General features: G+C 41.5%; 1 protein-coding gene across 3 annotated transcripts in view; it reads left to right on the top strand.

The window, feature by feature from the left end:
• arhgef1a (Rho guanine nucleotide exchange factor (GEF) 1a) overlaps window positions 1-15,377 on the top strand; it is a 135,377-nt gene that overhangs the window by 49,071 nt on the left and 70,929 nt on the right. For all 3 annotated transcript variants that reach the window (XR_008342281.1, XM_053446597.1, XM_053446596.1), the window contains exon 6: window positions 2,768-2,877. Coding sequence is in view for 2 of the 3 variants with exons in the window: in XM_053446597.1 (XP_053302572.1) it covers window positions 2,768-2,877 (110 nt within the window). In the remaining variant the exon portion in view is untranslated. The remainder of the gene's footprint in view (window positions 1-2,767; window positions 2,878-15,377) is intronic.

Below are 15,377 nucleotides of genomic sequence, written 5' to 3'. Positions count from 1 at the left end.
GATACAGATACAGATAATTCATATGGTTAACAGATACAGATACAGATACAGATAATGCTGTACTCGCTCATCCCTAGTAATTAGTTAACTAAACTCCGAGCATGTCTCAAGGACATAAAAACCTGGATGATCCTCAATTTTCTCTTATTAAAATCAGATAAAACAGAGGTTATAATACTTGGCCCCAAACACCTTAGAGATACATTATCACAAGATATAGCTACGCTAGACGACATTGCCCTTGCTTCCAATGAAACAGTCAGGAACTTGGGAGTGATCTTCGATCCTGATTTATCCTTTAATAGTCACTTAAAACAAATTTCTAGGACTGCTTTTTTCCACTTGCATAAAATAAAAAAAATCTGACATGTCCCTTCGCAACAAGATGCAGAAAAACTAGTCCAAGCCTTTGTTACATCGAGACTGGACTATTGCAATTCATTATTATAAGGCTCCAGCAGTAAGTCGTTAAAGACTCTACAGCTTGTCCAAAATGCCGCAGCACGTGTCCTGACGAGAACAAAGAGAAGAGAGCAATAATTAGCATCGCTAAACTGGCTTCCAGTTAAATCTAGAATAGAATTAAAAATTCTCCTCCTCACCTTCAAGGCCCTTAATAATATAACGCCTTTTTACCTTAAATAGCTGTTAGTACCTTATCAACCCACTAGAGCACTCCGCTCCCAGAATTCAGGCTTACTTGTCGTCCCTAAAGTCTCTAAAAGTAGAGTAGGAGCCAGAGCTTTTAGCCACCAAGCTCCTCTGCTGTGGAATAATCTATCACTTTCAGTTCGGGAGGCAGACACCATCTGTTCATTTAAGAGTAGGCTCAAAACCTTCCTTTTTGATAAAGCTTATAGTTAGAGCTAATTAGTGCGGCAGAACGTAACTTGTTCTATTTTCTAAAATAGGAAGTGTTTAGTCTTAAAAGGCATGGAAATATTGATGGCTGATCTACTGAGTGGGCCACATGGTTTTCATCGTACTATCATACAAACCAGTAGCCAATCAGATTTACCTTGAGTCTCAGTGTAGCCTCAAGTTCGGCCTGTATCATTGATTACAGGGCAAAACCCCCTGATGACGCAAAGACGCAAAGGGAATTTATAACACACGACACACGGAGCTTCTCTTTCCAGCTTCTCCTTCCTCTTCTCCATCCCTATCCCCCTTCCCCCGGAATCCCTTTGCTTTATCGCCCGCAGATCCAGGGCCTCTGTGGCCGCACCATGGATTACGATTTGTGGATCGCGCATCAGAGGTCGCAATGGTGGATCCAGTATGGCGGATTCTATATCGTGTGGGCTGATCATAGTAGTAATGATGGATCCTTTGTCGCGTTGGCATCAGACACGGGCGGTGGACCAGGACCGCGGCAGCGGCTCTTGATGGATCCTAATAAGCGGCAGTGGGCAATGACTGTGGACTAAAGTGGCATCTGATCTGGATGGTGGATCATGATCCTGCTGGTTGCTGACCATAGACTATGATTGCAGCTGGACTGCTTGACATATCGTATTGAAGTTATCCTTCAAGATGTTTACCCTCATCAATGCTGCTAACAACTTTAATCCTGATGATGTTTTCCTACGCGTGGCATCTATTGCACTTCTTTCCGTCCTGGGAGAGGGATCCCTCACATGTGGCTCTCTCTGAGGTTTCTACGTATTTTTACCCTGTTAAAAGGGTTTTTAGTAGTTTTTCCTTACTCTTGCTGAGGGTTAAGGACAGAGGATGTCACACCATGTTAAAGCCCTATGAGACAAATTGTGATTTGTGAATATGGACTATACAAATAAAATTTGATTGATGATTTGATTGAATTTAAACCTTACACTCTGCTTGTCTTCTGCACCACCAATCACCTGTATCCTGCAGAGATTTTGTTACTGTTACGAATGCGTCTAAGCAGAGAACCTCCCATTGTGTTGTGCTTTTGTAAAAGGCAAACCGTGGAGAAAGATCCTCCGGGGTGATGTTGCTGAGACCATGTAGACAAGGACAATGCTTATAAGCAAGAACACATGTCACAATTCCTGTCTGTGCATTCTTTATTATCACTCATACCCTCATCAATTCTGTTTATTTAGTTCTGTCAGGTGTTTATACCTGTCAGTTCCTCATGCTCCCTGTCAAAGACTTATGTTCTTGCTAGTAACCTGTTATCAGGAAGACAGGCATGGGTACACAATGCCTGTCTTCCTGATGCTGATCTTAATCCGGCAAATTGGCTTTGTGCCTTTTTCAATTTCTGAAGTATATTCGATTACCCTGTATCATTATATATTGTTCACCTGTAGAAAAAAAAATGTTACACTATATTAAAGAAAACAACAACAATCATAAAAAAGGAGCAGAAAATAGTTTCACTCATCTGTGATAGTTTGACATTTGAGTGTAAGCTTCAAGACTGCGTAGGTTTATTCAACAATAAAATACTTGTACTGGACAAGTGACATATTTGGGCCAGTCACAAAACAATATTGGAAATCTTAAAAACCAAGAGACAACGACCTGCTGTATCAAAATATACCACCAGGAGTCAAGCACTATCATAAATACATAAACCATGACACATCAAAAAAGGAATTTTATCCTTTGCTCACATATTTCCACTAGATTTCATGAAGATCTCTAAGGAGTTTTTCCAAACCTTATAACATCCTATTAAAACACAACCAGAAATATTGACTGATGCTTACTTATATAAGTTAAATAGTTCCTAACCAAATTTTTCCATCTGTGTGTGTGTGTGTGTGTTTTGTAGGACCTTTATTGATGGCTCTCCCATGGGGCTGCGCAGGATCCTATCCCAGTCCACAGACTCCCTCAGTTTCAGGACCAGAGCTATGTCAGTGGAGTCTCTCAATGATGATGGTATTAGAACATTCCCAATATTCATTCAAAAACATCACACAGTACTCAAGTGTAATTAACATGTATTCCTTCTTAACCTAATATGGTTATTTTTGGTAATTTCACGTTAGAAAAACAGTGAATGTCAACATTTTATTGAAACACAAGTTTTTCTGAAGTCTTTTAACTTTAAAGTAGTTTTAACTGCTGAGAGTTCACTAATTTCATGTAATTATGTTTTAAAGAGACAAAACAGGCATACAGCATTTTCCAGCTTGCATCGTTTGAGATTAAAAAATCTAAAGAGACTCAAACCTGATGTTAAGTTGCTGTGGGTTTTTATCTTCAAAGTCCTTGGGCCTGTACTATGAAGCAAGTTCAACATGCCCATGGCATGTATGATAAGCTTCAGCTCAGAAAGTGTAAACAAAAGCCAAGTGGTGGAAACGTCTCTCTTTATTATTGGTCATTCAATCGGGCATGTAAAATTCAACAAGCCCACCCCGAATTTCCACCTTAATATTCTACCATCGTAGAGCCCTGTCAGGTTCTGTTTATGCTGATGTTGATCTGGAACAAATTTGTACTTTTCATATGCAGGTTTACCACTTTTCTGCAAAGCCTTATATATACTTTGATGTACTGTTGACGCAGTTTTTTTACATTCACTCAATACCACTCAATAGTTTGCTGGAATCCGCTCTACTTCATTGTCTTGCTAAATATTTTAAATACCTTTGTGTTCTTGTGCACCTTATCTAGTAATTGTGATATGTTCTCTTCAGCCCAAATATCCAGGACGCATCTCACTTTGTCCTGAGTCCACGTTTCTCCCCTGCCATTTGACACTTGGTTTGGTAGCTCACCGGTCATCGAAACAGAAAGAGAAAACTTTTTTAAACCAATGAAATGACAAATATACTAGTACGCTTCCTGCTATCGGTTCGTACAGTGTCACACCAGAAATTAACGGCTCCAGAGTTCACTTGACGGCGGTCCAAGACCACTTCTTAGAAGCAGAACAGAGTGCGGTTGTTAGCTCGAGACCAGTGTTCAACCGTACTAACTAGGCTGGTGCAAGCAAGCCCTTAGTTTTATTTTTCTTCATGTTCTGAAATGCAGCAATAGAATAAGACTATAAGCATCAATATTCTCAGGTATTATGTAGAAAAAAAATATATAATGTCTGTATTGGGAGAAGGATCCCTCACTGGTGGCTCACAGTGAGGGATCCTGTGAGCCAGAGGCAGAAGATGTCGCACCTTGTTAAGCCCTATGAGACAGATTATGATTTGTTAATATGGCTTATACGAATCAAATTTAAATGATTGATTGATTAGGGTGATAAATTCTCCCTCTGTTTTAAATCGAGAGTAGATACATGAAAGGTCTGGTACGAAAAAAGATTGCCTTTGCCAATAAAAATATCAGATGACAATCATTATTTCTCACTTTACTGTGGCATAAACTCTTTTGTCCCTATCAGGATCATGTAGATTGATGACGATGGTTTTCAGGTGATCTGAATGGACAGTGTTTCAGCAAGTTCAGTGACAGGTTTTGGTTATTGTACAGGAGTCTGTACTACAAAGCTGGTTAAGAAGTTGGTCTGATAAGTTAGTGTTAACTGAAGTGCACTATATTTCACAGAGGAAGAGTGCACGTTAATTCTGAGCGGATTTGAAGAGATTAAAGAAAGTTTCATAGTGAAATGTGAACCTTTCACAGCGAACAATGAGGTTTATTAAAACACACAACTGACTGAGTACATTCATAAGAGCGTTCGTAACAGTAACAAAATCTCTGCAGGATACAGGTCATTGGTGGTGCAGAAGACAAGCAGAGTGTAAGGTTTAAATTCAATCAAATCATCAATCAAATTTTATTTGTATAGTCCATATTCACAAATCACAATTTGTCTCATAGGGCTTTAACATGGTGTGACATCCTCTGTCCTTAACCCTCAGCAAGAGTAAGGAAAAACTACTAAAAACCCTTTTACAGGGAAAAATACGTAGAAACCTCAGAGAGAGCCACATGTGAGGGATCCCTCTCCCAGGATGGACAGAAGTGCAATAGATGCCATGTGTAGGAAAACATCATCAAGATTAAAGTTTTTAGCAGCATTTGATGAAGGTAAACATCCCGAAGGACAACCCCAACATGACATGCCAAGCAGTCCCGCAGCAATCACAGTCCATGGTCAGCAACCAGCAGGACCACGATCCACCATCAAGACCAGACGCCACTCCAGTCCACAGTCACCGTCCACCGCCGCCCACCAGGACCCACCACGAGCCACCGCTGCGGTCCTGGTCCTCCGCCCGTACCCAATGCCACAGAGTCCGCCACCACCACCACGATCAGCCCACACGACACAGAATCCACCAGACTGGATCCACCACCGCAACCCCCGATGCGCGATCCACAAACTGCAATCCATGGGGCGGCCACAGAGGCCCTGGATCTGCGGATGATAAAGCAAAGGGATTCCGGGGAAGGGGGATAGGGATGGAGAAGCTGGAAAGAGAAGCTCCGTGTGTCATGTGTCATTAATTCCCTTTGCGTCTTAGAGTCATCAGGGGTTTTTGCCTTGTAATCAATGATACTGGCCGAACTTGGGGCTACACTGAGGCTCAAGGTATATCTGACTGGCTACTGGTTTGTATAATAGTACGAAGAAAACCATGTGGCCCACTCAGTAGATCAGCCATCAATACCTCTATGCCTTTTAAGACTAAACGCTTCCTATTTTAGAAAATAGAACAAGTTATGTTCTGCCGCACTAATTAGCTCTAACTATAAGCTTTATCAAAAAGGAAGATTTTGAGCCTACTCTTAAACGAACAGATGGTGTCTGACTCCCAAACTGAAAGTGGTAGATTATTCCACAGCAGAGGGGCTTGATGGCTAAAAGCTCTGGCTCCTACTCTACCTATAGAGACTTTAGGGACGACAAGTAGGTCTGAATTCTTTTCTTTGTTCTGGTCAGGACACATGCTGGAACCTGATAATAACGAATTACAATAGTCCAGTCTCGATGTTTTTCTGCATCTTTTTGCGAAAGGACATGTCTGATTTTTTAGATATTACGCAAGTGGAAAAAGGCGGTCCTAGAAATTTGTTGTAAGTGACTATTAAAGGATAAATCAGGATTGAAGATCACTCCGAAGTTCCTTGGAAGCAAGGGCAATGTCCTCTAGCGCAGCTATATCATGAGATAATGTATCTCTAAGGTGTTTAGGGCCAAGTATTATAACCTCTGTTTTATCTGAGTTTAAAAAGAGAAAATTGCGGGTCATCCAGGTTTTTATGTCCTTGAGACATGCTCGAAGTTTACATTGAGGTAATCAGGTTTTATTGACAATTATAAATGGGTGGCATCCGCATATCATTGATTTGCACGAATTGGGAGCGATCAGAAAAATACGATTCAAACCAGTTAAGGGTGGTTCCATTAATGTTAATTAACTGTTTAAGTCTTTGTAATAAAATTTGATGGTCAATTGTGTCGAATGCTGCACTGAGATCTAACAGAACGAGGACAGACACAAGTCCCTGATCTGAGTCTATTAGAAGGTCATTAATGACTTTTGCCAAGGCTGTCTCTGTACTGTGATTGGCTCTAAACCCAGACTGAAAGTCTTCATATATTTTCCTGGAGAAACTCACACAGCTGATTGGCTAGGACTTTTTCTAAGATTTTAGACATGAAGGGGAGATTAGATATTGGTCTGTAATTGGCTAAAACCTCTGGGTCTAGGGTGTTTTTTTTTGAGAAGGGGTTTGATTACTGCTATTTTAAAAGACCGTGGTACATAACCTGATGATAATGACAGATTGATTGTGTTAAGTAACGTACTATCAATTAGGGGCAGAATTTTTTTAAGTAATTTTGTTTGAATGGGATCAAAGATACAGGTTGTTGGTTTAGAACCTGATATTATTTTGGTAAACTGATCACGGGTGATCAGAGAGAAGCTGTCTAAGTAATGGGTAGGATTCTCAGCCGTTTTTGAGATCTCTGTTGTTGGGAGGGTATTAGTGCCAATTGAGGGCAGGAGATTGTTGATTTTATTTCTAATAGTTAGAATTTTATCATTAAAAAAGGTCATAAAGATATTGCTATTTAGGGATCGAGGAATACTGGGTTCGGTGGAGGTGTGACTCTCTGTCAGCCTGGCTACAGTGCTGAAGAGACACAGACGACCATAGAGACTAAATCAAACTTACTCTCATTCTCTTACCCTTGACTTTATATATTAATGCATATTTCCCTATGCAAAATCCATCTGGATGGATTTTAACGTTTTCTTTTTAATCACTGATAATGAATTCAGATATTCTCTATAAAGCTCTTACATATGTGTATGAAGCTGTTGTTTAAAGTACTAACTTGATGAAACTGGATCCACTTCATCTTCATCATCACCTTCATCACAGCAGAACTTTTCTCAACAATGTGTTGACACATTTTTACATTTACACATTTTTCAAAACTGTTAACACAGATCTCAAACAAAGACCCAAAGTTCTGTTGATTTTAAATTTACCAAACAAAAGGTAAAATGCTGATAGTACCTAATCGACCCACTAGAGCACTACGCTCCCAGAATTCAGGCTTACTTGTCGTCCCTTAAGTCTCTAAAAGTAGAGTAGGAGCCAGAGCTTTCAGCTATAAGCTCCTCTTCTGTGGATCACCTCCCCCTTTCAGTTCGGGAGGCAGACACCATCTGTACGTTTAAGACTAGGCTTCAAACCTTCCTTTATGATAAAGCTTATAGTTAGAGCTGGTCCATGCTTGTCTTAGACCTGCTCTTAGTTATGCTGCTATAGGTCTAGAATGTCGGGGGGCACAAGACATATGGAGCTCCTCTTCCCAGCTTCTCCTTCCTTTTCTCAATCCTTATCACATCAAATAGATTAATATCTCATCAATACATGTGCCCTGGATTTTTCACCTTAACAGATGAAATTGTTCAGTATTTCAAGGGAAAATGCTTTTATTAATAATTGCAAATTTTTTGCTACAGCCTTCTTGAACTTGACACTAAGAGAAGCAGGCCTTTTTGTATGTTGGATAATTTGAGCAACTGGATTATGTTTCCAGTTTCATACACTGGAAACATAATCTTGTTTCATAATCCTAATGATGAATTCTGGAGACCTAAATGCTGGAAGCGTACGAGATCAAGGCTCCTGGGTTGACTGTGTGAAAATGAGCCAGTCTGCAACACCATTATTTATCGGCTGCACATCTTGGATTATATTGGCGGACCACGAATCAGAGATTGTGATCGTAATGGTGGATGCTGGCTGATCGTGATAATAATGGCGGTTCCTGTATCGTGTTGGCATTTGATAATAGTGGAGTACCACGATTGAGGTGGCTGCTGATAGTGGATCCTGATGGCAGCCGTGGACAATGACTGCGGACTATAGTGGCATCCGATCTCGATGGTGGATCATGATCGTGTTGGCTGCTGACCATGGACTATGATTACAACAAGACTGCTTGATATACAATATTTCTCCTCAGATACTTGACCATTACTGACAATAATCCATAAATTCATTGCCCTTCCATTATGCTACAAAGTGTTTATTCTAATCCAGGGGTGTCCAAACTTTTAATCCCGAGGGCCACATACAGAAAAAAATTTGAAGGTCTGGGCCACTCACACCACCACGCCCCCCTGCCCTGGAGCGGACCGTTGACAGTGCGCCTCAAGGCCAATTCATGCTTCTCTGTTTTGACGGACACGGACAGATAGGACCGCCTTCTTTGCCGTGGAACCTCCTCTCCGGGCTCCACGGAGAGCTTTTCGTGCAGCTCTGATTTTTATAACTACACGTCGGTATGGCGTAGAGCCTACGGATAGCCATTGGCTGTGATTGTTCCGCTAACGACAGTATTTCGGAACGACATCATTTCCGGACTTTAAACTTTCTGTTTCATTTCCTATATCCAATAAACCCAAAAACAACTACGATTCTACGATTAATGTGACAAGTGTGTTAAGTTGTCCGGCTGACGGTGGCTGGTTAGAGCCCTGACGGCATGTGTGTACGATCAAGAAAGTACAATTCCTTCAAAAATAAAGCAAAACTACAAAGTGCTGAAAGTAATTGCCATTTAAGTGCTTCTAAATTGTTAGTTTTTTTTGTTTTTTGTTTTATATTTTTGAGGCGGGCCAATTTAAAATGGATGGCGGGCCACAGATGTAGTTTGGACACCCCTGTTCTAATCAATGCTGCTAAAACCCTTATCTTTCTGATGTTCTCCATTACACATGGCATCTATTGCACTTCTGTCCATCCTGGGAGAGGGATTCCTCACATGTGGCTTTCTGAGGTTTCTATGTTAAAAGTTTTTTTTTTTTGTGTAGTTTTTCCTTACTCTTGTTGAGGGTTAAGGACAGAGGATGTCCCATCTTGTAAAAGCCCTATTAGACTAATTGGGATTTCTGAATATGGGCTATACAAATACAATTTAATTGATGATGATTGATGACTGGATCTGTGGCTTTGTCCCTCGCCTTAAGAAGTGAATCTCTGACTCCTGAAGCTTGGTATCTTACAGCCTCTTCACTCTTGATCTGACTCTCCAATTTGGTATCTGACCAGGATTTCAGAGTTGTGTTGACATGGCTTTTTAAGATGGTCCATCCTTAAGTGGAGGCAGAGAGCAATATATAAAGTTTCTGTAAGTGGCATCTACTGAGCTTTTTGCCGCATCAGCTTCGACCAGATTCAATGTATGTGCTCTACATGACACAAATAAAGCTCTCTGATTTATATCCAGAAGTCTGGCCTGGTCTCCCTTCCCATTGCCTTTCAAATTAGCACCATTGCCATAAGACTGACCCCTACAGTCTTCAAAAGGGATGTTGAGCTCTTCTAGTCTCTTCAGAACCGGCCAGACAGAGACATGAGGGCAGAGAGAATTACTCCAGTGGACTCTTCAACCTCAAGGAAACCCATAAAATCTTCTTTTATGGGTGTGTTGGTTGTGTACACCATTGCAACAATTTGTATAATAACTGAAAGTTGGTCTATATGGCTCAAATTGGGAGTGCAATCCAAAGTAATGAAAAGTATTTGGATTCTTTTATTTCATCTACCATATGCTCCATAATCTTTTCAATTATGCAATCAGTTCATTTTAAAATGTTTTTCCTAAATAGGATGTATGGCTGGGATAGCAACATGTTGCTTCAGGACTTGGTCAAACTTAGCCATGACCTCTACTTCTGTCAGAAAGTTACCATTATTTGGCTAGTTACGTGTGTCTGTGGTCCCCCTGAGGGCAATATCTGGCTCTGCCAGTGACAGAATTATGGCCTGCAACCTTTCAGTCTCTAGAAGTGCCATTTCTATTTTAATCTAGCAGAAGGGCTATTTTTTTCTTAAAATATACCACCAAGCTTCTATTGATTTTCTCTCCATCAACAAATTTTCTGTAAAAATGCAGGTGATGGCAACTTCTCCCATCCTCTCTTTTGGAAAATGCAGGAAAATCCAAACATATATACAAATATAGTTATTGTGATGGAAATTCATCTTGAGATTAGAAATAATGAAATTCTCAGACCGGAGTTGCTTTTGAGTCTTTATAATAATAAGCTCTGCAGAGTTCACCTGCACGGGTGCTCAAAGAATCACCACAACACAACAACTTGCTAAACCAGACCTTATACAAAGAGGCGTTACATGAGAGACATCAAAGACATGAAAGACATGAGATCATCATCTATGTCTTATCTGCTGTGTCCGTCCGTCCCCGGTACCAGTTAGAAGAAAAACCTCACCCTACCTTCCCTGGTACAAGTTAGAAGAAAAACATCTCCAAATAAGGGTTCCATCCTGTCAGGTAGACAGTATCACAGCAGTGAGACACCTAGTAAGGGGATTGCCAATACCTTAGACACTGGTCAGTGGAATTTTCTATTACACTCCCCCATTTGATCATCTAACGAAAAATAATCAAGAAACATAATCAACATCAGTACTAAACATCCAATCATAGAAAAAAATCGTAGAGTCTGCAATCCTACATACAGAGTCACTGGCGATGAGCCACAATAGGTAGCCGCTGCTGTTTTTGTGGAAAGAAAAAAAAAGTAATTTTCCTGTAATTGAGCAAGCATTTAAAATGAAAATATAAGAAAATCAGGTTATCACCTTAACCATTATCAAAATGTAACATACTGTATTGATTGGCAAAACTAACTCATAATAAAATTTAATAAAACGTTAAATGTTAAAATTCAAGTAAGGAAGTAAAATTGATTAATCAATCAAACATCATTTGTATAGCCCATATTCACAAATCACAATTTGTCCCATAGGCCTTTAACATGGTGTAACATCTTCTGCCCTTAGCCCTCATAAAGCGTAAGGAAGAAAACTACTCCAAAAACCCTTAAAAAAAATAAGTAGAAACCTTAGAGAGAGCCACATGTGAGGGATTCCTCACCCAGGATGGACAGAAGTGGTATCTATATATAATTAAGTATGTACAAACTTCATTAAGTAACAACCTTAAAAATGAAGAGATTTTTATTAAGGCATCATAAAATATGAAGTTGAAAGGATTATTGCAGTAGCTGTTTTTGTCTAGTGAAATCACTAAGAAACACATAAGCAAGCTGGAGGGAGAAAATAACATAAAAAAATGAAAATGAAAAATAAAAAGAGTAAAATAAAACTAAATTTGAGAATCGTAATCAGAATCATCTGTGCTGTCAGTGTCCAGGTAAGGAGGGATGGGGAATAAGTCATGGATCAAGGGGACCTGAATCACTTTTCTTGTGTCAATTTGGCATGTGCTGGATGGGTCTTAGAGGACACTGCAGGAAAAGAGGAGTTCGTAACATCATCAGAGACTTTAACAGAAGTGTGTCTAGATAAAACAATGGGCAAAACTACGATCAAGGAGATCATGCATAACACACATCCTGGATGACGAAATGGATGCCAAGGCCGTGGCCTGTCCATCGTTTCAGTTTTCAGGCAAATTTCTTCTGTGTTGTGACAGAACGCTTGTGTAGTTAATCATACACCACTCTCGGTGCTTCTCAATCAGTGGGAGTATCAGTGTGTGTGGTTTCAGTTGAAGGCGTCAGCTGGTCCGATGGAGCTGGTACTCGGTTGCAATGGCTGGCGTGGATCCAGGTGGCTCTTTCAGCAACTTTCACGGCTGTGTAGGTTTTGAGCAGTATCTGGTAAGGCCCTTGCCAACCTGCGTGAGCGCTAATTCTTTCTCCGGAAGTCCTTGACCACCACAAAGTCGTCTGGCTGGAGGTTGTGAAGCGGTTCAGTAGCTGGATGAGGAAGGGGGGATGTCACCTGTCTCCTGATGTCTGAAAGAGATGAAGTTAGGTTAGCACAATAGGACAACATGTCATCATCACACAAGTCTGTGGATGGAAGCGGAGAAGACGGAGGAGCCACAGCAATGTGGGGAGGAGTTGCAAAAAGAATCTCATAAGGTGAAAGACCTGGTTCGTTTTCTCATCCTCATGTACATCAGCACCAGAGGCAGGACTTTTGTCCATGCAAGACCTGTGTCTTCACAGCACTTTGACAGTTTAGTTTTGAGCTTGCCATTCTCTCGTTCCACAGCTCCACCACTGGCTGGATGATATGCACAGTGTGTTCGCACATCCATACCTAGATGAGAACCGAGTTGTTTGACAGCTTTGTTCAAGAAGTGTCTGCCGTTGTCAGTGGAAATCCTCTTAGGAATTCCCTATCGTGGAATAATGTCTCTTAACAATGCTTTGGTGACCAAACTTGCAGTTTGTTTTGAGGCAGGGAAAGCTTCAACCCATTTTGACCACATATCGACCATCACTAAACAGTGAGATTTACCTTCTGATGATGACAGCTCTATGAAGTCCATCATCAGATGTTCAAAAGGTTGAGTAGTTGGTGGGTGTGCTGCCTGGCTGGCTACAGCCACTGGCCTGCCAACATTGTGTGTGGCGCAGATTACGCATGTTTTTGAGCATAGGTGGAGAAACCTTTCGTAAACCAATGTTCTGTTATCATAGATAACATCCCCATTTTAGATGTGTGATCTTTGTAATGAGTTAACTTAGCATAATGGGGAAAGAAATGTTTTGGCAAACAGGGTTTGTTGTCAGGACCATACCACACACCAGCTGTACTGCAGAGAGAGAGGAGGACATGTCAGATGTGAGTGCAGCCAATTGTGTGTGTGAAAGAGGAGGCGGTAAGCGAGCTGCAGCCTTAGCCGCTGTGTCTGCTTTGGCATTTCCCCGAGACACCACATCCATAGCACGTGTGTGCAGGGCCGGGTCTAGGCAGGGGCAAGAGGGGGCCTGGCCCCCTCAAATAAATGTTGTGCCCCCTCAAACTAAATCCCCCAAAATATATTAAATTTCATATATTTTTTATTATCTCATGCTTCTCTCCTCCGCTCCACTTCTTAATGTCTTAATGTCTTGCTTGCCCCCTCAAATATAAAATATATCAAGTTGTTTCTCATGTCATGTTTCTCACCTCCGCTCCATCTCCCCTTTTCGCTCTGCTCAGTGTATCGGCCTGCTGCCGGTTCACTGTGAGGGATAGCTGTCTGCCCAACTTCCAATCACCCTTTAGTATGCAAATGAGCTAGTGTCAGGTTTCTAATAGCAGCTTGCAGCAGTAAACTGCGAAGCAAAGGAGCTCTGTTAAATTCGGTCATAGTGTTTTGTGTAGTGACATACTTAATTGCTAATAACATAATAAAAACAAGAGTTAATATTTTTCTTGAAAATCTTTATTTGCTCAGTCAACAACAACAACCAAAACCACATAACCAAATTCTTGTAGTAGCTAAGCTGTAGCCTATTCTCCTAGATCAGGGTGTGTGGGCCCACAGTCCCTGTCATGTGTCACAGCACGGGGAGAGAGCACTGTCCGCTCCCTGCCACAGACTGAGCACAAATGATCTGTGCGTGCAGACCCCTAAAGAAAGCCCCGCCCCCACCCAATTTCTGCAATCTGGCTGCTATTTTACAATCCCATCTTCACTTTTCCACTCCTGTAAAACTTTCAGCAGACTTGTCCCAACCTTGTGTATCTCATTCTCCTCAGGGACTCAGCCTTGTAAACAAGTGACATACAACACTAGTGTAGAGATTGCTTGCATTCCATTCTGCTGATCATTCTGAGGTTACATATACAATGCATCAGTTTTTCAGAGCTTTTAAAAAACATACTCCTCCTGCCCCTACCAATGGAGATCATGGTGGCAATGCTCTAGCTAGCACCTCAGCAGCTAGCGCTACACCTACCCCTACCAGTGTTGTAGCTAGCAGCGCATCAGCTAACGTTAGTAGTGGTTCTGCTGCCTGCATCACTCCAGCAGTAGCTAGCATAACACCATCAAGCACTACTTCTACTCTACCTCCTCCTTTCCCAGCTGTTCTTACAGTTAACCCCAAACTTCCCATTTTACCCAGTGACTTAACCACCATTGCACCATCTCAGCTATTATTAAGTAGCTACCCAAAACGTGCATTTAGCAAAAAACTGAGGTCGTTCAATCCTGCCTGGTACCGCACACGACCATGGATTGAATACTCTGCTGAACGGGATGCATGTTTCTGCTTTCCCTGTCGCAAATACAGTACTGTGAATGAGAGGGATGTTGTGTTCACTCTGACTGGTTTCAACAACTGGAAAGTTGCACTGGAAAGTGACAAAGGGCTGCAGAGGCATGTGTCCTCCCACAACCATGTGCATGCTTCTACTCTCTGGGCTGAGCACCAGAAGAGAGAGGCTACTGGGGGAAATGTTGACACATTATTGGTTGGCAAGACACAGGTAGAGAAAAAACGGTACTATGTTAAGAGTGTGGGCAACGCTGTGAAGTTCCTCTGTGTCAATGAGTTGAGTCTACGTGGAACAACGGAACACAGGCGTGATGCTGCTGGTCATGATGATGATGATATTGCTTCTGGGCTTTTTCTTAAGTTAATGGAATATACCCTTGAGAAAGATGAAAAACTAGCCAGCATCGCCAAGGGTATCCCAAGGAATGCATCATATACATCAAATCACATACAAAATGAAATTATTGACACACTGGCAAACATGGTGCTTGGAGAGATAAAAAAAAAATATGAAAATGCTGATGCTGTGGGTTTTTGCCTCAAGAGTGATGGGAGCAGGGACAGGTGTAATGTCGAAAACCTGTCAGTTATGATTAGGTTTGTCAGTGCTTCCCTACCCGAGGAGCATCTCATTGGGTTGCTTGACCTCGACCAACTAGATGCACAGTACATAACCTCTGAGATCCTGAAGTGCCTCTCTGATGCTGGTTACAGTGCTGACAACATTCTGAGCCAGTGTTATGATGGAGCTTCAGTGATGAGTGGGGTGAGAGGAGGTGTTCAAGCTCTGCTCCAACAGAAGCTGGGAAAGTATATACCCTACATTCACTGCTACAACCACCAACTGCACCTGGTAGTTGTGCATGCCATGCAGAGCGAACAATGTACTAAAAG

This window comes from Pleuronectes platessa, chromosome 18 (genome assembly GCF_947347685.1).
Source record: "Pleuronectes platessa chromosome 18, fPlePla1.1, whole genome shotgun sequence".
Taxonomy (NCBI): domain Eukaryota; kingdom Metazoa; phylum Chordata; class Actinopteri; order Pleuronectiformes; family Pleuronectidae; genus Pleuronectes; species Pleuronectes platessa.
This window is presented reverse-complemented; position numbering and strand designations above follow the sequence as displayed.